Source organism: Budorcas taxicolor, chromosome 6, assembly GCF_023091745.1.
Source record: "Budorcas taxicolor isolate Tak-1 chromosome 6, Takin1.1, whole genome shotgun sequence".
In the NCBI taxonomy this organism is placed as follows: Eukaryota; Metazoa; Chordata; class Mammalia; order Artiodactyla; family Bovidae; genus Budorcas; species Budorcas taxicolor.
In genome coordinates, this window is record NC_068915.1 from 117406511 (window position 1) to 117429566 (window position 23056).

At 48.5% G+C, this 23056-nt stretch overlaps 1 protein-coding gene across 6 annotated transcripts in view; it reads right to left on the minus strand.

The window, feature by feature from the left end:
- The window catches only part of PIGG (phosphatidylinositol glycan anchor biosynthesis class G), a 41125-nt gene extending 22494 nt beyond the window's left edge, over nt 1–18631 (minus strand). For all 6 annotated transcript variants that reach the window (XR_008199580.1, XR_008199579.1, XM_052641607.1 and 3 more), the window contains exons 1-6: nt 18348–18631; nt 17258–17463; nt 10135–10344; nt 8762–8950; nt 7452–7593; nt 178–390 (exon numbers count right to left, since the gene is read on the minus strand). Coding sequence is in view for 4 of the 6 variants with exons in the window: in XM_052641607.1 (XP_052497567.1) it covers nt 178–390; nt 7452–7593; nt 8762–8950; nt 10135–10344; nt 17258–17463; nt 18348–18495 (1108 nt within the window). In the remaining 2 variants the exon portion in view is untranslated. The remainder of the gene's footprint in view (nt 1–177; nt 391–7451; nt 7594–8761; nt 8951–10134; nt 10345–17257; nt 17464–18347) is intronic.
- Nucleotides 18632–23056: the final 4425 nt, after the last annotated feature.

Consider the following 23056-nt stretch of genomic DNA (forward strand, 5'->3'; position numbering starts at 1 on the left):
AAGGAATGATGCTGAAGCTGAAGCTCCAATACTTTGGCCGCCTGATGCGAAGAGCTGACACATAAAAGGCAGCGGACAAGGACCAGCGCAGCGCCCGTCGCGAGGACAGCAGGAAGACGCCCGGCACGACGGAGGCACACAGCATGACGGGCACGTCAGCGCTGCTGACTGGCTTACCTTTTGTATACGATGGAACGTTCTCCTGCAACAACTTGCTAAGCTGTACTGTATTTAAATGTAGAAACCTCAGCTGTTCCCGCATTGGTCTTCGTTCTACAACTCGGAACATAAGACTGCCAGTGTTGCTCTTCGGAATCGGCAGACCCAGGCCTATTGAGAGTGTTGCAGCCAGGTCAGTCTGTTGAACGTGCGTTGGATGTCTGACATCACCTAGAAAAAAGAAAATGGTTTAGGTGACAGGCCCTAGGACATGTGTGATGGTGAAGGTAGTCATTCTTAAATCTGACCTTCTACAAGTAATGTTAAATCAAATCACCCTGTGTGCTTCCTACTAACCACAACCTGGCCTAAAACAATCAAAACCACAGGATCTGAATCTACTCATGCCTCCAGGTCAGACGGGATTTACCAGGTGAATAGAGGACATGTTAACAGACAATGCAGAAAGAGACTCCACAGGACAACTAACCAAACTCTTTAACAAATAATCACGATAAAACAGGATGGGGATGGAGACTTGTAAGTTAAAGGAGACCTAGAGACACCTCAACAACAACTGAAATTATTTTAAGAAGAATGTGAGCAATTCAAGCCTAAGGGTGCTCTTGAAAACTATGGAGGTTTTGGAGCCAAGTAACTAAGAGGAAGCTGGCAGCTTCTTGAGAGCAACAAGCTGAACCACAGGTCAGTTCCAAATGTATAAGCCAAGACGGGCTCCCCTGGTATCAGAACAACCTTAAAGACTGGCCTTAGAAAGACTCTTGCAAAGTTGCCCCAATGTGATGAGACCGGACCATGGAGAACACTGCTTATCAGCTGTCAGAAGTGAGGGTGCGGTCAGCCTGCAGTGAGTGGGGCTAGCAGCTGGGGGGGCCTGCCAGCAAGAAAGGCAGCAGTTCAGAGCCACCGTGGGAGGGACCATCACAGAGCTCTGCTGGCTCCGCCAGTTCCCAGGCTGCAGCGCCCTCACAGGGATGACGGCAGAGATTTCATGTGTGGGGGTCAAGGTTTCATTGCAGTGGTCTAGTCAAAGTACTCAATAAATCAACCAAGCTAGGCTTCAACAGTACATGAACCAAGAACTTCCAGATGTTCAAGCTGGATTTAGAAAAGGCAGAGGAACCAGAGATCAAATTGCCAACATCTGCTGGATCATAGAAAAAGCAAGAGAATTCCAGAAAAAAAAATCTGCTTCATTGATTATGCCAAAGTTCTTGACTGTATGGATCACAACAAACTGGAAAATTCTTGAAGAGATGAGAATACCTCCTGCCTCCTGAGAAACCTGTATGCAGGTCAAGAAACAACAGTTAGAACCAGACATGGAACAGCAGACTGGTTGCTAATTGGGAAAGGAATACATCAAGTCTATATATTGTCACCTTGCTTATTTAACTTATATGCTGGGCTGATTAAGTACAAGCTGGAATCAAGATTGTCGGGACAAATGTCAGTAATCTCAGATACGAAGATGACACCACCCTTACGGCAGAAAGCGAAAGTGAAAGTGAAGTCGCTCAGTCGTGTCCGACTCTTTGTGACCCCGTGGACTGTAGCCAACCAGCATCCTCCGTCCATGGGATTCTCCAGGCGAGAATACTGGAGTGGGTTGCCATTTCCTTTTCCAGGGGATCTTCCCGACCCAGGGATCGAACCTGCCTCGCAGGCAGACACTTAAACCTCTGAGCCACCAGGCAAGCCCTAAGAGCCTCTTTGATGAGGGTGACAGAGACGCGTGAAAACGCTGGTTTAAAACTCAACATTCAAAACACTAAGGTCATGGCATCTGGTCCCATCACTTCATGGCAAACAGATGGGGAGAAAATGGAAACAGTGAGAGACTTTATCTTTTGGGGCTTCAAAATCACTGCAGATGGTAACTGCAGCCACGAAATTAAAAGACGTTTGCTCCTTGGAAGAAAAGCTATGACAAACCTAGACAGCATATTAAAAAGCAGAGACATTATTATGCTGACAAACGTCCGCCTAGTCAAAGCTATGGTTTTTCCAGTAGTCATGTATGGATGCGAGAGTTGGACTATAAAGAAAGCTGAGTGCAGAAGAATTGATGCCTTTGAACTATGGTGATGGAGAACACTCTTGACAGCCCCTTGAACTACAAGGAGATCAAACCAGTCAATCCTAAAGGAAATCAGCCCTGAATATTCATTGGAAGGGCTGATACTAAAGCTGAAGCTCCAATACTCTGGCCACCTAATGCAAAGAGCTGACTCCTTAGAAAAGACCCTGAAGTTGAGAGGTTGAAGGCAGGAGGAGAAGGCGACGACAGAGGATGAGATGGTTGGATGGCATCATCAACTCAATGGACATGAGTTTGAAGATGGTGAACGACAGGGAAGCCTGGCATGCTGCAGTCCATGGGGTCACAAAGACTCAGACACGACTGAGCAACTGAACAACAAAAATAAAACGATGACAACAGGGCCTGCGAGGAGGGCCAGAGTTACTGCAATATAGCATTTAATGTTCGGTTTTCATCAAAAACGACATGCAATTATGCAAAGAAACAGGAAAGTACAGCTGAGAGAGAGAGAAAAGAAAGCAGGCTGTACAAGCGTCTTGGGAAGGGTCCTTATGCCAGAGCTAACAGACAAAGTCTTCCAAGCAGTCACTGTAAATATGGGCAAAGAACTGAAGAAAACCAGGCAGATCTCCTTGCCTAGGAAGGCAGTAAAGGCAGATAGGATGACAGGGTCCCACCTTCAGAGATCATCAATAAAGGGTTGGGGGTAGATGGAAACTCTGAAGGCGAGAAGTGTAACTGAAATGAAAACTTTACTATGAGGGCTCAATAGCAGATTTTCAACTGGCAGAAGAATCAGCAGAGACAGATCAATAAAAATTAAATAATTATACAATAAACAATTATACAATCTGAGACACAGAAAATCTCCCAAATTTGATGAGAAACATTAATTTACACATCCAAGAAGCTCAATGAACTCCAAGTTGGACAAATACAAACTACAAGGAGTGAAGCAAAACTAATTAGATTAATGGTTGATTTCTCATCAGAACCACAGAGGCCAGAAGGCAGCAGGACAGCATGTGCAAAGAGCTGAAAGAACCAGAATGCTATATCCAGCAAAACTACCTTTCAAAAAATCAAGGGGAAATGAAGACATCCTGAGACTAAAAAAGCAAAAGAGACAATTCATTATTAACAAACTCAGGACTCAAAAAACTAAGATCATGGCATATGGTCCCTTCACTTCATGGTAAATAGATGAGGAAAAAGTGGATTTTATTTTCTTGGGCTCTAAAATCACTGTGGATGGTGACTGCAGCCATGAAATTAAAAAGATGCTTACTCCTCAGAAGGAAAGCTATGACAAACCTAGACAGTGTATTAAAAAGCAAAGACATCACTGTGCCTCAGACTGTAAGGAGATCAAATCAGTGAATCCTACAAGAAATCAACCTTGAACATTCATTGGAAGAACTGATGCTGAAGCTCCAACACTGGCTACCTGATGCAAAGAGCCAACTCGTTAGAAAAGACCTTGATGTTTGGAAAGATTGAAGGCAAAAGGAGAAGAGGGCAGCAGAGGATTAGATGGTTGCATGGCATCACCGAACCAATGGATGTGAGTTTGAGCAAACTTGGGGAGACACTGAACAGCAGGGAAGCCTGGCGTACTGCAGTCTGCTGCTGCTGCTGTTAGGTCGCTTCGGTCGTGTCCGACTCTGTGCGACCCTGTAGAGGGCAGCCCACCAGGCTCCTGTTCCTGGGATTCTCAAGGCAAGAACACTGGAGTGGGTTGCCATTTCCTTCTCCGTACTGCAGTCTACGGGGTCACGAAGAGTAGGACACGACTTAGCGACTGAACAACCATCAACCTGCCTTACAAGAAAGACTAAAGGGAGTTCTTCACCCTGAAAGCTACTGACTCCAGATGGTAATCTGGATCCACTTAAAAAAAAAGGTAAAGAGCATCAGTGCAGGTAACTAGTTATGCTGCTGCTACTGCTAAGTCGCTTCAGTCGTGTCTGACTCTGTGCAACTCCATAGATGGCAGCCCACCAGGCTCCCCCGTCCCTGGGATTCTCCAGGCAAGAACGCTGGAGTGGGGTGCCATTTCCTTCTCCAGTGCATGAAAGTGAAAAGGTTCATATAGTTTATAATTAGATAGTTATAAAAGATAGCATAAAATGTATTTTTCTCTTAAATTCCAAAACAATTATATAAAACTATATGTATGTATGTATCAAACCATATATATATATTGTCAGCCTACAACATATAGAAATGGCATGTATCTGACAAACAGCAGAGCAGAGGTGAGTAGAAGCAAAGTTCTAGTGGAGAAAGAAATGACATGGTAAGAAAATATACGTCCACACAGAAACTTGTTCAGAATCATTCATAGTGGAATGGAATGTTTCCAAAAAGTGGAAACAACCCACACATCTATCAGTTGATGGATGGAAAAACAAATGTGGAACATATATATAATGGAATATTATTCAGCAGAAGAAAGGCATGAAGTCCTGACACCTGCTACAGGATGAATGAACCCTGAAAACATCACCCCAGTAGAAGAAGTTGGTCGCACAAAACCATTTACTGTTGTTTTGTTCAGTTGCCAAGGAGTGTCCGACTCTGCAACCCCATGGACTGCAGCACACCAGGCTTACCTGTCCCTCACTATCTCCCGGAGTTTGCCCAAGTTCATGTCCATTGAATCAGTGATGCCATCAAACCATCTCATCCTCTGTGGCACCTTTCTCCTGCCCTCAATCTTTCCCAGCATCAGGGTCTTTTCCAGTGAGCTGGCTCTTCACATCAGGTGACCAAAGTATTGGAGCTTCAGCATCAGTCCTTCCAATGAATATTCAGGGTTGATTTCCTTTAAGGCTGACTGGTTTGATCTTCTTGTAGTCCAAGGGACTCTCAAGAGTCTTCTGCAGCACCATAGTCACATAAGACCATTTATTACAGGGCTCTATTTGTATGGAACGTCCAGAAAAGGCAAATCTGTAGAGACAGGAAGATTAGTGTTTTCTGGTGGCTGAGGATGGCGATGATACTGGGTTGGAGGAAGCGGAGGTGACCAGTAAAGAGGTAATGCTATATCCCAAAATTGACACTAACAATGGCTAACCAACTCTGAATGAACTAAACGGCAGGTGTGGAGTGCTGGCTCAAAAAATAAGCTTGATAAGAACACAGACTATAACTACTCTCAAAGCAAACAAACAAGTCAACAAAACAAGGAAGAGCTTACTGTGGGCACTGAGGTCAGCCATGTGAGTAGCCCACGCAGGCAGTCCCTAGGCACAGCCGCCCGGGCCCTTCCTAAAGACATGTCAGGCCTCCCAGGGAGGATATCCTTAAATGTCCATCTGAGCCATGAAACATCAGCAGTTAAGTTAAAAATAACCCTAAGATTCCTATAATATTAATGACAACAGGCCGGCCTCGCTGTCCCTGCTCTTCCTCAGACCATAAGCTCCGTCTACAGCGCCAGCACAGTGCCGAGCTGACTGCGGGTGCTCAGTGTCGTCTGCGGGATGAGTGGACAGACGGATGCCGAGGGTGCACCTGGCCAGGGGCTCTCACTGAGGCAGACGAGCCCCACGGGACCCTGCCCGGGGTGTGCATGTGTCGGAGGCCAGTGCTCCCGTGCGTGCCGTGCACACTCACTGGAAGGCAGGCTCCAGCTGGGCACCCAGTAAAGGCTCAGGGGAGCCAATACCTAATGCCTTTGGAGTCAGACGTCCAAGAGGAGGTAGTGCTGTAAACAGACAGAAGGAAACAGGTGGAGCTTCTTCCCCAGCCAGTCCCTGCTCAAGGGGAAGATTCATTCAGTATTTTCAGTACCCATTAAACACCAGGCAATGCTGAGGCCCAAGGCATACGGTGCTGCATAAAACAGACCTGGCCCTGCCCCACTCTAGCTCACAGCGAGAAGGCAGATGTACACGAGCTGCACAGCTCACTCTGCGGTTGTAAACCATGATAAGGATGATGGTGGAGTGGATGGGTGCTGTGAGAGACAACCTCAGGGAAGGTGAGACCAAGGACGAGCGCATGAGCAAGCTGAGGGGCTGAGGAGGACGGGTCAGGGCGTATGAGGAAGAGCGTAACACCTGGAGGATGTGTGGGAGGCCAGGATACGATGAGGAATGGGGATGTGCCTCCAGACAAGGCTGTGAGGGAGGCAAGAAGCCTCACGTGGGGTTTTTACTTTATCCGAGGTTCAGCTTCTGAAAGGTGGTATGTATGGGAGCCTGGAACAGTCTGGCACAGGTGAGGAGCAGGGAGGGGGCAGACCGAGGCAGACGCCCAGGTTTCCAACCTGAAGAACTGTGTGAATGGCACCATCCGCTGACAGGGACACAGGGAGGGCTGACTGCAGGGGTGGTCATCTCATTTGCTCTCCCTGTGGGGGATCCAAGAGGGCGTCAGCAGGCAGTGGGGCTGACAGTTTGGAGGGTGAGGAAGAGGCACAGCTGGAGGGTAAACCCAGCAGGTGTGAGCCCACTCACGGCCCGTAAAGCCATGGAAGCGCACGTGATCACCTCAGGGGAAAATGCAGAACCAAACAGGGGAAGTCCAAAAAAGAGGCCAGGGCGAGGGTGCCGAGCCAGCCAAGAGGGCTGCAGAGCGGAGTGAGAGGTGGAGGGGACCCAACAGGCGGGAGCTCCCAGGACCAGGGGTCAGCAGAGCCAGTGGTACTGAAAAGTATCAGAGTGTCCAGCGTGGAAGCAGCCGTGAGCTGATGGCTTGCACGTCCTAAAGGGAGGAGGCAGGGGTCTTGTGCAGGCCTGTGCTGAGTGAGGGGCCCGCGTGCCTGGGTTGGAGAGCGGAGGTGTGTCTCAATGCTGACAGTGGGCTCAGACAGTCCTGCTCTGAGTGGCCTTATGATGTCTAGTTGACATCGCTATCTATTCAAGATAGTCTCAAATAATAGATTCTTTCTCTTAAGTTAGATTTTTTATGTTTCTCTCAATTCATACATGCAGTTCCGATGTCCCCGAGCCTCTGGCACTTTTTATCATTTAGGTTTCCAGGCAGTGACATTCATACCACACAATTCCCAAAAGGAACATCTGTATTTTAAGAATCAGGGCAAGAAACATAAACTCCAAATCCTGCCTGGTCCTGCCCCATTAATTTTCATTCTCATTATTCAGGGTTTTTCAAACTTACACAGCTTCTAACAATGTTTTTTAAAATTAAAATCAAAGTATAGAAAACAAAGAAATAAAGTACAGGCTTAAACTGTTAAGCATCCATATCTCACCAGGTTTCCGTTCAAATGCAGAGCTAATTAGGACCAGGGCAGTATTTACTTCCTCCATGGAAGAGGCTCCATGGCCCCCAGCTTCAGACATGCCATGATCACCACAGAGGGCCAGCAGACTGGGCAGCAGAGCCTCTCTCTCCTGCGAGGCGAAGGGAAAGCATTTCAGTTGTGCCCAGACTGGGGCGATCACATGATCTTGTTAAGAAAACTACTCCAGACTTCAGCTATGCTTTGTAAATAGTAGCTCTTTCTAAATGAGTTATTTTTATTATTTTTTCTAACCTATGAACTTACAGTCAGATTAAAGGGTCAAGGTCAAGTAATGTCATAAATGGGGACTTCACCGGCAGTCCAGGGGCTTCCCTGAGGGCTCAGCTGGTAAAGGATCCGCCCGCAATGTGGGAGACCTGGCTTCGATCCCTGGGTGGGAAGATCCCCTGGAGAAGGGAAAGGCTACCCACTCCAGTATTCTGGCCTGGAGAATTCCGTGCCCTGAATAGCCCATGGGGTCGCAAAGAGTCAGCCACGACTAGGCGACTTTCACTTTCACTTTCTGGCAGTCCAGTGGTTAGGACTCTGCCCTTCCACTGCAGGGGGCTTGGGTATGATATGTGGTCAGGTAACTAAGATGCCACGCACAGCCAGAAAAACCCCCGAAACTAACAACAGTGATGTCCTAAGTCAGACAAGCGGGATTAAACGGAGGTCACGGAGCACAGGACAGTCTTCTTATCTGTCGCACACAGCTGCCCTCTGCCCCCAGGGCTCTGGCCAGTGGCCCCTGCGGCCCCGGGACGGACCTGCAGGCTCCAAGCTGCCCATGCTGCTTCCTTGCCTGGAACACACCTTCATGCGTGGCTTGCTGGCACTCCCACCCACTTCCAGCGTCTGCTCACCACTCACGTGTCCTCAGAGTCTGCTCTGATCATGCAGTTTAACATTTTGGCCTTTCTCTCACTTGTGCGCTCCTCCTGCCCTCTGTTCTGCTCGGTATCAACTACTGTCCAGGATCCCTTTGACTCACTGATTATGCTCCCCGTTTTCCCTCCTGGGTAGAGGCCAAGCTCCTCAAGTGTCTGTATAGGCACAGTGACAGAAGGCATCCAGGAGAAATTATCTGAACAGGTGGAGATACTAAGAGCCACTCTTCGGCAGGGCCGCTGGGTACAGTGCCCAGCACACGGCAGGTGCTACTGTACATGAAGGGTGCCTGAATGCTGGTGGGCACGAAGCTCACGCAAGGTCACCTGAGTTCACTTCAGAGGCTACATTTCCTCCAGGAAACACTGGCACCTTGACATGCTCACCTCTGACAGCAGTGAGGTGTGGATCTTCATCAGGATGCTGTCCATCTCACTGAGCTTGGGCCCAATCAGGGGGCTGCTGGGGCCAGAAATGTGGCCGATGTGGTCCAGCCCGAGGTAGTGCAGGATTAACACATCCCAATCCTGCCTTTTTAGTACTTTATCCAAATGCCTTGTGACATTATTATCCACCTTTAAAGGGGAAAAAGCACATATCAATAGCTTCCCTAATTTCCCTTGTGTTCACTCTTCAACGAAAAGCTATATGGTTATTTTCAAATCTAGTGGTCTTTTTTTAGGTACTCGGATTCATGGGAGTTTGCAAAGACCACAAAACAGAACAAACCTCCAAAATAAAAACTGTCTTAAAAAATGTTTGCATTAGATCAAGCTTTCATTAATATTTTTATGTCTCTAAGTTATGAACAGAACGTATTATAATTTAAATGCACAAGGATTGTTCTGACAACAATTCTGTAAGATCACTACTGGAGCATAAACTAAAGCTGACCAGATGACCAAGTTCAACAGGTACCAGGTTGTTATGAGGCAACTAAAGGCTAAGGGCAGTTGGGTAAGACAGAACAGTACCCAGAGTTCAAGAAACCAGTGGAATGAAGCTAAGGGCATGTGTGTCCTATAAGAATGCTACTCAGGGAGGAAAGAGACACTCAGTGGTTCCCAGTCAAACAGCCCCCGACAGACCCATTAGCCTGGAGAGCCCCGACTCCTCAGATGGCCCTTCTCCCTTCCACTGAAGAATCTACCATGAAGAGAAGTACTTCTGAGTGGTCATACACAGGAAGGGCAGTAACTGTTGTGTCTATACAGGTCACCTTCAGTGAAGCAGAAGGCCAAGCAAGTGGACCCATCCAGCGCCAGCTCAGACTTGTGGCACCTCTGCCCCGTGGGCCAGCTTTCTCACTGTGGGTCTAATTATGCCATTTTCCTCTTTGGAGGCTGCACACCCAGCACAGGGTCGATGCCTCTTGGGGCCAGGCTCACCCAGCACACTCATGCTGCCAACCCCATAAAACAGCTGTGAGGCAGGACTCCTGGCAGACCACGGAGACCTTGGGCTCTGCCGTGCAGATGCTGTCAGAGCTCAGGCTGAGGGACTCCTCTTGGGAAGCCCTTCCTGACTGTTGGTACCCATCGACAGGCATCTATCTGGGCTTTAGGGTCAGAGAACTAAGCTCACACCTGTGTCAGGGTTTATGCTTCTGGCTTGGAGCTAATAATGGGAAGGAATAAGGTTTTCACTCTCCATACTATTCTTAATGTATTAATAAAAGCCACATACAACGCAATGTTGCCCCTTGCTAAGAACAGGGTACCAGGCTGTCTCATTGGATATATTTTTCTTAAAAACTGACCTCTGTATAATCTGATACAAAAAAAGAGGTTGTTCCATCGTATTCCACAAAGTGCTTTGGAAATAATTTCACCCATGTTTCATCTCCATAAAAGATGATTCTTTTCCCAGCAGCTTTGGCTCGTGTGATCACATTGTCTTCCAGCAACGTAGGGGAATTGAGGTTCCTGACGACATCGATGAAGCCAGGGAGGCTCCCTGTCAGCAACGCCTGCAGGAGGGAGCACTCAGGAGTCAGTCCAGGGAATCTGCCCATGGTGTCCAGGTGTGGTGTGGTGATCAGGGACGGAAATGACTTGATGACTAACGGAGGCAAGCATAAAGCTAAAGTGACCCCAGTGCTGAAGGCTGGGTCAGTATTAGGACAAAGCAGGGCATAGATTCTGGGCAAAACCAGCAAACTAAGTAGTGAAGAACTGACCATATTTCAGTTAATGAGGATAGAGGCAGCGGCTGTGGGGTAGCCAGATGATAGCTGTGGTCAAAAAGGCAGCGATGGACTTTAAGAACTGAAGCAGATGCCAAGGGTGGCAAGAACTCTGTATATCCAAACTCACTGACTGGTCCTCACCTAAGCTTCAGATCTGACCCATGCAGCAAGCAAACTCCTGACCCTAACATCTAGCAATTCTATTGTCCACCCCTGAGAAAGAATAGCTTCCCACTCACCCAGGCAGGAAAGCAGCTTCTAAACAAGAATTCTCAGGAATTCTCACAGTAAACTGGCCCAGGGATGCTGGTAGGACACATTTCCCACCCCGTCCCCACCCCTCCCCCCCGCCAACCGCTGCCAACACACCGTAATTACTGAAAAAGTGGGTGGGTGTAACACGTCCTCACAACTTTCTGATACAGAGTTAAGTCAATCACTCCCCCAACCCCACCCCTGCACTTGAGCAGTCTAAATGGGTCATGGGTCTTTGGGATCTGGAGTGAGCTTGCAACCCAGAACACTGGCATCCAGGGACCTGTGTGATAAAAATAAACAGGAATCTGGACAATGTGAACAGTGTAACAATTCTGCCAAGACCTCTCTATCAGCAAATTAACAAAAATGAATTAATCTTGGACTTGGAGAGTGAGGAACTTGGCAAATCCTCTCCCCCAAGAGCAACGATAAATCTGGATACAACTGTCAAAAACAACCACGACAGGACTTTGAATACTCAGTAAGGATATACACACTGAAATGTTCTTATTCAAAACAAACTTTCAAATTCCAGTAGAAGCTGTGAGTACTTGTGGTGTTTTATCATGGGCAGAGGTGACAGAATTCCAGCTGAGCTATTTAAAATCCTAAAAGATGATGTTGTTAAAGTGCTGCACTCAATATGCCTGCAAATTCGGAAAACTCAGCAGTGGCCATAGGACTAGAAAGGGTCAGTTTTCATTCCAATCTCAAAGAAGGGCAATGCCAAAGAATGCTCAAACTACTGCACAACTGTGTTCATTTCACATGCTGCGGCTGCTGCTGAGTCACTCCAGTCGTGTCCGACTCTGTGTGACCCCACAGATGGCAACCCACCAGGCTCCCCCGTCCCTGGGATTCTCCAAGCAAGAACACTGGAGTGGGCTGCCATTTCCTTCTGCAATGCATGAAAGTGAAAAGTGAAAGTGAAGTTGCTCAGTCATGTCCGACTCTTAGCGACCCCATGAACTAGCAAGGTTATACTCACAACCCTTCTAGCTAGCCTTCAGCAGTACATGAACTGAGAACTTCCAGATGTACAGGCTGGGTTTAGAAGAGGCAGAGGAACCAGAGATCAAATTGCCAACAATTACTGGATCATGGAGAAAAGCAAGGGAATTCCGAAAACAAACGAACAGATAAACAAAAACATGCACAAAAAACCCATCTACTCTTTTACTGAGTACACAAAAGACTTTGACTGCGTGGATCACAAAAAACTGTGGAAAATTCTTAAAGAGATGAGAGTACCACCTTACCCACCTCCTGAGAAACCTGGACTGGTTCAAAATTGGGAAAGGAGTATGTCAAGGCTATATGTTGTCACCTGCTTATTTAACTTCTATGTAGAGTACATCACGAGAAATGCCCGACTAGATGAATCACAAGATGGAATCAAGACTGCCAGGAGAAATATCAATAATGGCAGAAAGTGAAGAGGAACTAAAAAGCCTCTTGATGAGGGTGAAAGAGAGTGAAAAAGCTGGCTTGAAATTCAACAGTAAAAAAACTAAAATCATGGCATCCAGTCCCATCACTTTATGGCAAATAGAAGGGGAAAAACTGTACACAGTGGTAGATTTTATTTTCTTGGGCTCCAAAATCACTGCAGACAGTGACTTTGCCAACAAAGGTTCATATAGTCAGAGCTATGGTTTTTCCAGTAGTCCTGTATGGATATGAGAGTTGGACCATAAAGAAGACTGAGAGCCGAAGAATTGATGCTTTTGAACTGTAGTGCTGGAGAAGAATTCTGAGAGTCCCTTGGACAGCAAGGAGATCAGACCAGTCAATCCTAAAGGAAATCAACCTGAATATTCGCTGGAAGGACTGATGCTGAATCTCCAATACTTTGGCCACCTGATGCAAAGAGCCAACTCGATTAGAAAAGACTCTGGGATGCTGGGAAAGATTGAAGGCAAAAAGAGAAGGGGGCAGCAGAGGACGAGACGGTTAGATAGCAACACTGATTCAACAGACATGAATCTGAGCAAACCCTGGGAAACAGGACAGATGAACCTGGTGCGTTGCAGTCCACGGGGCTGAAAAGAGTTGGGCACGACTTGCTGACTGAAAAACACGTTCCCCTCTCGCATAGTGAGCCATGAGTACTAGGAGGGGCCCACCTAATTTGGCGCTCCATCGAAAAGTCCCATGCCAGGGACAAACTGAAAATGGGGAAGGCCAGCGTCATGGCTCTCTGAGGCTTCAATGCTGGTTGTAGAAACACGGAACAGAAAACTTAGAAATGGAGTCTGGGGCATGGGATGATTGCCGCAGACCTCTGTGAGCTCCCACACATTCCTGGAATCTGGAAGGCTACGTGCATACATGGGATGAGTGTACACCCAGGAGAGAACAGAGAACTGTCCGGATGAGAGAGAGAGCTATCTGTTCCTTCCAGCTGTTTGAGACTTGCTCAGACAGTAAGAGTTAGGGAGATGCATTAACTGCCTGAAGATGAGTGTGTGGCCCAAACCACACACAGGTCCCTTTGCTGAGGGCAGAGGCAACATCACGTGTGTGTTTAAGCATACCCTCTGACCAGGCATTGGGTCACCACTCAGCCATGTTCACCTGGCTGCCCCTCAGGAAGACTAGCTTTAAACAAACAAACAAGAGCAGAGACCTCAGTGACTGTACATCTCAGGATCTCATGAGAAACAAACTCTAGAACTAGCTTCAGCAAGCCAACAAAACAACAGTGGCGACCACCACCACTCCTGGGACGGGGATCAGAACCCAGGGTTGCGGCGGGAGTCACACGGATGTAGACGGCTGTTAAATCTCATCAAGTTATACTATACTGTGCTATATGAGAATTCCATCACAATGAGGCTATTTTTCAAAACTTGACCTTTTCATCCTGGGATGGGGATCAGAGCCCAGGGTTGCGGTGGGAGTCACATGGATGTATACAGCTGTTAAATCTCATCAAGTTATATTATACTGTACTATATGAAAATTCTGTCTCAAAGAGGTTTTTTTTTTAAAATTTGGCCTTTCCATCCTAAAAGTCTGCTCTCTAAAGGCAACCAGGTGCTTCAGATGAGCATCTTTTCACCCTTTTGTTCTATATGTGTGTGATATATAAAGTACACATTTTATCAAAATGATAACTATATAAATCATTCTGCAACTTGCTTTTTTTCACTTAATCTTTCTAGAGAAAGCATACAGGTATTTCACTTTTTTTTTTTTTTTTAAACAGCTACAGTACTCCAGAGTTTGGATGTACAGTATATTTATCCAAGACTGATTTAATGACCACTGCTTTAAAAAGCTTCCAGTTTGGACGTGCCATTGGAGCTGTGGTGTGAAGGCATAGTGTCGTCTAGGTGAGGCAAAGTGGGGCTTTCCAGAGTGAAACACAGCAAACTGTGAAAACCCCACTGTGAAAGGGGGTGGCACACATGGGGAACGTGTGATCTGCTGGATAAAAGACACAGGATGGGGAAACGGGCTTCGATGAGGGTGAAGAGAGAACAAAGGGAGGACCACGCACCCTGAGGCCTGAGTTAGGAGGCAGAGTATGAGCCGCTGGGGGCTGTTGGGAGTAGAGCGGAGTGACCTATCTGTTCGGACAGGTTCTGCGTGAGAAGAGGTGCCGGCAAGGGTTTTACAGGCTGAGATCATAGCAGACTGGACGAGGGTGGCAGTAGTCCAGGCTGAGTCTAATTCAGTACAGTGTAGCTCTGTACATGGACCGTGTACAGAGATCTGCTCATCGCATTTCTCGTGAAGAGTGTTATCGTCAGCCTTTCAGTGTGTACAGTGTGCTGGACAGACTGTTTGGGTGCCTTCGATCTGATACTAGCAGAGCTAAGACTCTTTCATGTGCTCACAGCATTCCAGTCTCTTCCTGTGGATTCTTTACATCCTTTGTCCAGCTGCCACCACACTGTTGCCTCTGACCAGACCTTCCTACGTATTATGGGATTTACATCTTATTTGCTGTGTAAACTGTAAATAATTTCCCTCACTTATCGTCAGTTGACTTTTGTGTATAATGTCTTCCACCACTTAGGGTCGAGTCTGTCCATCTCTCCCTCTGGGCTTTCATAAGACACTTCCCTCCTCCTCCCACTAGTCTGAGCTCACATTTACATCTTCAAGAAGGGCAGGGACTAGCTGGCATCCCCTTCAGCCCAGGACACATGCAGGCAGCAAGCGAGTTACCGCTGAGAGCCTATGACTGTGAGGGAGTGCCCGGCTTTGGCTCCCTGGAGGCTTTCCTGGGGCTGCTGCGGTCTTGGGAGCAGCAGTTTCTTGTCTTCTGAGAATTGAGCAGGACTCTGCAGAGGCTGCTGAGAGAGATTCTGGCCCGGGTACCTCACTCTTCAGTGTCACTGTGGACACATGTGGCCAGCAGAGGCTCTGGACGCAGACACACACAGGCTTAGGCTCAGTTCCTGTGTCAGCTGTGAGATTTTCACCACCTCAAGCCTGCTTCCCCATCCGGGAAACGAAGAGAGTTGCGCCGACATCATGGAGCCTCGTCCATGGGTTGTGGTCAGAGGGCAGAAAACAGTGCCTGCACCACGGGCAGCCAGTGGTAACTGCTCATTATTACAACTATAAGTTCCCCCAAAAGGAAAGGCATTCATAAGTGAGTTACAATGTTATACAAGTTACTGTATAACCTTGGCTTCCCTCATAGTTCAGTTCGTAAAGAATCCACCTGCAATGCAGGAGATCCTGGTTTGATTCCTGAGTTGGAAAGATCCCCTGGAGAAGGGAAAGGCTACCCACTTGAGTATTCTGGCCTAGAGAATTCCATGGACTGTATGGTCCATGGAGCCACAAAGAGTCGGACACGACTGAGCGACTTTTACTTTCACTTACTGTCTAATCTTAACACAGAACAGAATTTGAACACGCTACTAGGAACGTCCCTGATGGCTCAGACGGTAAAGCGTCTGCCTGCAAGGCGGAACACCTGGGTTCAATCCCTGGGTCAGGAATATCCCCTGGAGAAGTAAACGGCAACCCACTCCAGTACTCTTGCCTGGAAAATCCCATGGACAGAGGAGCCTAGTAGGCTACAGTCCATGAGGTCGCAAAGAGTCGGACACGACTGAGCTTTCACTTTTCACTAGAGACATCAGTCTTGAAATTTTAAAACTGTGTTTCATGACAATTGTATCAGCACCTCCAGATGAACTGAGTGGAAGCAGGGCAGGGGACACACTCTTTAGTGTGTGCCTTACCTGATCCTATCAATTCCAGAGCTGTAAACTGACTCCAGGATGGAGTCCCTGTATACTATTTCCTCACTGGTGAAGAATGAGGAACAAGAACCGCCAAGGACCCAACACGAAACACTGGTTTGGTGAAATGAAACAAAGTGGAGATAGGAGGACCACACTGGTCAATGTGAAGGACTGAACAGAACCTAGAGGAAGAATGCCCGTATACTTTTTTTTACAAAACCACCCAGATTTCTAATAACACTTTTTCTATCAAAATGACAGAGGAATGAGTTCTTTCCACACTTCTGCTGACAGGACAGAGAATCAATGATCCTGATGGTCATGAGCCTGGATGCCTTTCTTTCAGCTTCCATAGGACTCTTCAGCAGAACGACTGCTCACTGAGAAGCTGTTCCTGAGCAACCTAACTAGAGGGGACCTCTGCCACTGCCCATCACTCTCTTTATGTTCTCCTCCTCAATTTCTTCTGTAGCACTTACCACTTACTGAAACTGTTCTGACTATTTGTATACTTACATATTTTCTGTCCCCTCAATTATAAAGTAAGCTTCATGAGTATAGGATAGTTGCTGTCTTGTTCTTCACTGAATCCCATGAAGGCAGAGATACTATTTTAAGAAAAAAGTTTTTGAGCCAATAAATAAAGCTTTACCTTTTGCTTTCTCTATAGTTCTTGAGTAAAGCACTATGCATGTCAAGTCTCGCCCACTAGGCTGAATACCTGTAGGTGGTTTATACAGTAAAAGCAGACATATCTGCTGAGGCCAGGGCATGTTGATTTGGTCACTATATATACTAAGATACTGGATGAGTCATTTATTTCAGTTTGCTTCCTCATCCATAAAATCAAGAGGTTGAACTATATAACCCTAGAGGCTCCTCTCAGAATTCTAACTGACTCACTGATGATTAAAAACAGCAGGCTAGCAAAGAAGATGGTATCTCCTGGATCAGACTGGCCGAGAAGATCTGGCTCTAAATCTGTCATGCTCCCCATGAAGCATGAGCTCTGGCGACCTGACAGAGGGCATAAACCCTGAGTCTTAGTTCCAGTCTATCTGGAAGGCTTCGTCAGCATTCTATTGCCCCAGCCAGGAGGACAGCACCAAAGTAGTTTCCACTTAGCTAAAACTGGGACTCCAAGTAAAAGACAACAGAACATTCTTCTAAAGCTCTGAAGGAACCAAACCATGATCTATAATATATTAAGCCAAACTGTTTACCTTGATTCGAGGCATAGTAACTGTAGGTGGCTTTGCTTCAGCCACAAAACTCAGAGATGATCCTTTTTCCACAAGATAAGTTGTGTAGGGCATAAATTTCACACCCTTTGATCCAAACACAAAATCATCTCTCAAGGCATCTATCAGCATAATAACAACTTTACTGAAGAGAGGTGGTGGAAGCTCGGTCCAGTTGGAAGTGGCTCCTAAAGTGTTTGAAAAAGAAAAAGGAGACTGAATTTTACATTCGTTCTTAGTATCCAGGGACTTTACGATCTGCTTTCTCCCTGCTTCTCCAGCACATGCGCGGTCACAGCTACACATTCTGACCCAAAGGAAAGGGCCTGTTCTTGGAAAACAACGCTGAGGTCAGAGGGTGGGTGACAAGTAAGCTCAGGAGCCCCCATATTGAGGAGAGAACTGTCCTTAGCATTGTGGGGTGTACTGACACTGGGGAGTTCCTTCTTGCAAGTCCCACAATGGGATATCAGGGAGCTTGATATAAACAGTGCTGCAGGAAACGGACGGGCGAGCATTTACAAACTGTCGTTCCATAGTTATTAGCTAGCCTTGTGTTGATTTTTTCCAAAACGCGAGTTCTTTTACCTACTTTTATTGCTGGGTATTTGAGGGCTCTACGCAGGGAGGTCTTTACTGGAAAAAACAGGCTCTTGGAGGAAAGTCACAGAAGATAACACGAGAGGTCGCAGCAATCTTACCTGCTGTGTCTTACTGAGCAAAAAGCATGCCTGGAACAGGGAGTGACCCAAACATCTGCTCAGGGAAGGGGGTTGCAGTTCACTGGATGAGTACAGCTGGGGAGAGTCTTATTTTTTACGGGTACAGAGAGCTTACTTTGCGGTGACCAGGGACGAAGATCTTAGTGGGTCTGGTAGTTGTCCTGGCCACAAAGTTGTAGGATACAGAAAAGGAGGCTGGAGCGGCAAGAAGGGTACCCTAAGAGGTTGGGATCAGAATGGAAGAGACCCTCCCCGGGAGCCCCGGGAAGAAGACGAAGAGGGGAGGCTCGTAAGGGCAAAGTAGGGCCCCGGGAGCAGAGACGCTGGCGGGAGGCGGGGCGCAGTCGTACCAGCAGAGGGTTCGGGCGCCGGGGACTCTGCTTGCCGCTCCGCTCCGGAAAAGACGGGAGCCGGGAAGAAGCCCCGGAGGAAGAGCGCGACGCCGAGCACCTCGATCACGACGCAGCCGGCAGCGAAGGTCCCGGAGCCCAGCCGCATCGTGCCCACCCTCCGCGCCGAGATCCGGATTCCCGGGCACCGGGTCACTTCTCGCCCAGAAGCAGAGGCTCTCGCCTCCACCGCCGCCGAGCGGGCGAGAGCCGCAGCGCCCGACAGAGTCCCTGCGTCCTTTCCGTGTCCGCCGTCGCGCCGGAAATACGCACCAGGGGTCAGCCGCTTCAGGAGAGGCGGGCCCGGGCTCAGACTGTACTTCCGGTGCGCCCCAAGTTGATGCTGTGAAAGAGCTGCGCTCAGCGTGCCAGCAAATGTGGAGAACTCAGCAGTGCCCACAGCGTTGGAAAAGGTCAGTTTTCATCTAAGAAGGGCTATGCCAAAGAGTGTTCAAACTATCGCACGATTGCCCTCGTTTCACATGCTGGCAAGGTAATGCTCAAAAATCCTTCAAGCTAGGCTTCAACAGTATGTGAACCGAGGACTTCCAGATGTACAAGCTGGATTTGGAGAAGGCAGAGGAACCAGAGATAATATTGCCGACATCCGTTGGATCATAGAAAAAGCAAGGGAAAACATCTGCTTCACTGACTACAGTAAAGCCTTTGACTGTGTGGAGCAGACAAACTGCGGAAAATTCTTAAAGAGATGGGACTATCAGACCACCTTACCTGCCTCCTGAGAAATCTGTATGCAAATAAAGAAGGAACAGTTAGAACCAGACATGGAACAGTGAACTGGTTCCAAATTGGGAAAGGGCAGTTCAGTTCAGTCGCTCAGTCGTGTCTGAGTCTTTGTGACCCCATGGACTGCAGCATCCCAGGCTTCCCTGTACATCACCAACTCCCAGAGCTTGCTTGAACTCATGTCCATTGAGTCGGTGATGCCATCCAACCATCTTATCCTTTGTCATCCCCTTCTCCTCCTGCCTTCAGTCTTTCCCAGCATCAGGGTCTTTTCCCAATGAGTCAGTTCTTCGCATCAGGTGGCCAAAGTATTGGCACTTCAGCATCAGTCCTTCCAGTGAATATTCAGAGTTGATTTCCTTTAAGATTGACTGGTTTGATCTTCTGATAGTCCAAGGGACTCTCAAGAGTCTTCCCCAATACCACAGTTCAAAAGCATCAATTCTTCAGTGCTCAGCTTTCTTTATAGTCCAACTCTCACATTCGTACATGACTACTGGAAATACCGTCGGTTCAGTTCAGTCGCTCAGTCGTGTCCGACTCTTTGCGACCCCATGAATCGCAGCACGCCAGGCCTCCCTGTCCATCACCAACTCCTGGAATTCACTCAGACTTGGGTCCATCGAGTCCGTGATGCCATCCAGCCATCTCATCCTCGGTCGTCCCCTTCTCCTCCTGCCCCCAATCCCTCCCAGCATCAAAGTCTTTTCCAATGAGTCAACTCTTTGCATGAAGTGGCCAAAGTACTGGAGTTTCAGCTTTAGCATCATTCCTTCCAAAGAAATCCCAGGGCTGATCTTCAGAATGGACTGGTTGGATCTTCTTGCAGTCCAAGGGACCTTTGTCGGCAAAGGAATGTCTCTGCTTTTAATATGACGTCTAGATTTGTCATAGCTTTTCTTCCAAGGAGAAAGTGTCTTTTGCCCTTCCTATTGTTTTGTTGGGGCTGCTCCATTGCCCTTGAATGTGGGGTATCTTTTTTTTTTTTGGTGGGATCCAACATTCTTCTTTTGATGGTGGTTCAGCAGTGAGTTGCAATTTTGGAGTTCTCCCAGGAGAAGATGAGCGCTTGTCTTTCTACTCTGTCATCTTTATATCATGCCAAATCAGGAAAGGAGTACGTCAAGGCTGTATATTGTCACCTGTTTATTTAACTTACATGCGGAGTACATCATGCGAAGTGCTGGGCTGGATGAAGCACAAGCTGAAATCAAGGTTTCTGGGAGAAATGTCAATAACCTCAGATATGCAGATGATAGCACCCTAATGGCAGAAAGCAAAGGGGAATTAAAGAGCCTCTTGATGAAGGTCAAAGAGGAGTGTGAAAAAGCTGACTTAAAACTCAACATTAAAAAAACTAAGATCATGGCATCCTGTCCCATCACTTCATGGCAAACAGATGGGGAAACAATGGAAACAGTGAGAAACTTAATTTTTTTAGGCTCCAAAATCACTGCAGATGGTGATTGCAGCCATGAAATTAAAAGATGGTTGTTCCTTGGAAGAGAAGCTGTGACGAACCTAGACAGCATATTAAAAAGCAGAGACATTCCTTTGCTGACAAAGATCTGTATGGTCAATGCTATGGTTTTCCCACTGGTCATGTATGGATGTGAAAGCTGGACAATAAAAAAGGCTGAGTGCTGAAGAATGATGCCTTCAAACTGTGGTGTTGGAATGCTCTTAAGAATCCCATAGACAGCAAGGAGATCAAGCCAGTCCCTTGGACAGCAAGGAGGTCAAATCCTAAACATTCACTGGAAAGATTGATGCTGAAGCTGAAGTTACACCACTTTGGCCATCAATGCCAAGAACTGACTCATTGTAAAAGAGCTTGATGCTGGGGAAGATTGAAGGCAGCAGGAGAAGGGGACAACAGGGGATGAGATGGTTGGATGGCATCATTGCCTTGATGGACATGAGTTTGAGCAAGCTCCGGGAGATAGTGAAGGATAGGGAAGGCTGGTGTGCTGCAGTCTATGTGGTCACAAAAAGCTACAGAGATGGGCCAAGGGACCTGCTGGCTTCTCCCAGCCAAGGGCTGTGTCTGGCAGGAGGTCCTGGGCAGTCACTCTCCATCCCAGATCAGGCAAGACTGTTAGGAGGCATGTTCAGCTCCACAGGACCTCAATTTCCTGGCAGGCTGCTGAGTCTATCCCTAGACACAACCAAGGCCTTTCTCCCTGAAGGCAACACAGGGACCAGTCTTCAAAGGGGCCCATGTCTGGTCGCCTTCCTAGGGGCATACAGAGGCCACCACACATCCACCCCTGAGTGACCCACACATCATAGACGGGGCTGCCTGCCTCCGACGTCCCCGTCTTGCAGGCTCCTGCCTGGCCCTCTTGAGATCCATCATTCCCAGAGGGCTGTGGCTACTGCCCCTTGGTCTCTCCCACCTCTGCCTGTCCGTCTGTCTTCCCCGAATCAGGACATTGCTCCCCCCCACAGTGCTCCTGGATTCCTGCCTTGGAGCTTGCCCCTGTGAACTGTGTTGACCGTGAGCATTTGTCACCCCAAGAGGCCCCCAGGAAGATGAATGAGCCTCGTGTACAGGTGGGTCACTGCTGAGCTGTCTGGGTTGAGATGAGGTCACTTGATGAGCCATGTTCAGTGTGTGTGTGTGTATGTGGGGGGAGGTCCTCACAAGGGGGTTTGGACACAGACACATGGGGGACAGAGTGATGTGACAGCAGCGGTGGAGATGGGGTGATGGAACCCCAGGAGCTGGGAGGAGCATGGAGCTGACCGTCCTGAGAACCTGCGGGAGGAGTGGGCCCCCTACACTCTGACCTCAGGCTCCAGGACTAAGAGTAAGCGTGTCATGTTCCAGCCCCTCATCTAGTACGACGTGGGGTCCTGGGGTGGGCGAGTGGGGCCTGTGCTTGTTGAAATCCAGGATCATCTCTGGCCGCCTCCTTTCTGAGCACAAGCCCCACTCTTCCCTGGGGAGAGAAACCCAGGACCCAGGGTTCCTGCACCTTGCACACCCCTGGCATTGCCAGCTGCCCCCATCAGCCCCATCTCCAGGGCATTCCAGGCCCCATCTCGGAGCCGCAGTGTGAGTGGCTGTGGGCCAACCCCTATCCTACCCCTGGACTTGAGTGCAGTCACCTGAGAATTGATTCACCATTCTCCACACGCACCCCATATCACAGGACAGGTCATTGTTCCTAGTCTGGGGGTGTTGAGTGTGGTCCTTGAATCTGGACAAAGAAAACCCTCCCCAAGAGACAAGGGCACAGCTGGACCAGGACGTCAACACTGCTCCCTCCCATCCTCCATGGAGTGAGGTCAGAGCCCCAGTGATGCCCAGGAAAGGGTGCGAGGGCCAGAGGAGTACAGCATCCTCGGACTGCGGCCCAGTCACCAGCTCACTCCCCCAGAGAGGGCAGTGTGTTCACCAGCTGGGAACCAGCCAGGTGGAAACCCCATTCCAGTGCCTCCGGTATTTATAGGCCCAGCCTTGGGGTGGGGGGATAGTCCAGCTTGAAGGAAGATGGATGTGCTCCAGTTCTGGACACTTGCTGTCCAAGCCCATGCATCGCTGTCCCTGCCCCATGCTCAGCCCCCATCCATCTGTGACCCTGTCCATCCCTGACCCTGCCCATCCTTGTCCCTGCCCATCCCCGTCCTCATCCATCCCCGACCCTGTCCATCCATGTCCCCGTCCATCCCTGACCCTGTCCATCCCTGCCCCCATCCCATGCCCAGCCCCCATCCGTCTGTGACCCTGTCCATCCCTGCCCCCATCCATCCCTGCCCCCATCCATCCCTGCCCTCGTCCATCCATGTCCCTCACCCGTCCCTGACCCTGTCCATTAATGTCCCCGTCCATCCTTGTGCTCATCCATCCCTGCCCCTCACCCACCCCTGCCCCTGTCCATCCCTAACCCCACCCACCCCTGCCCCTGTCCATCCTT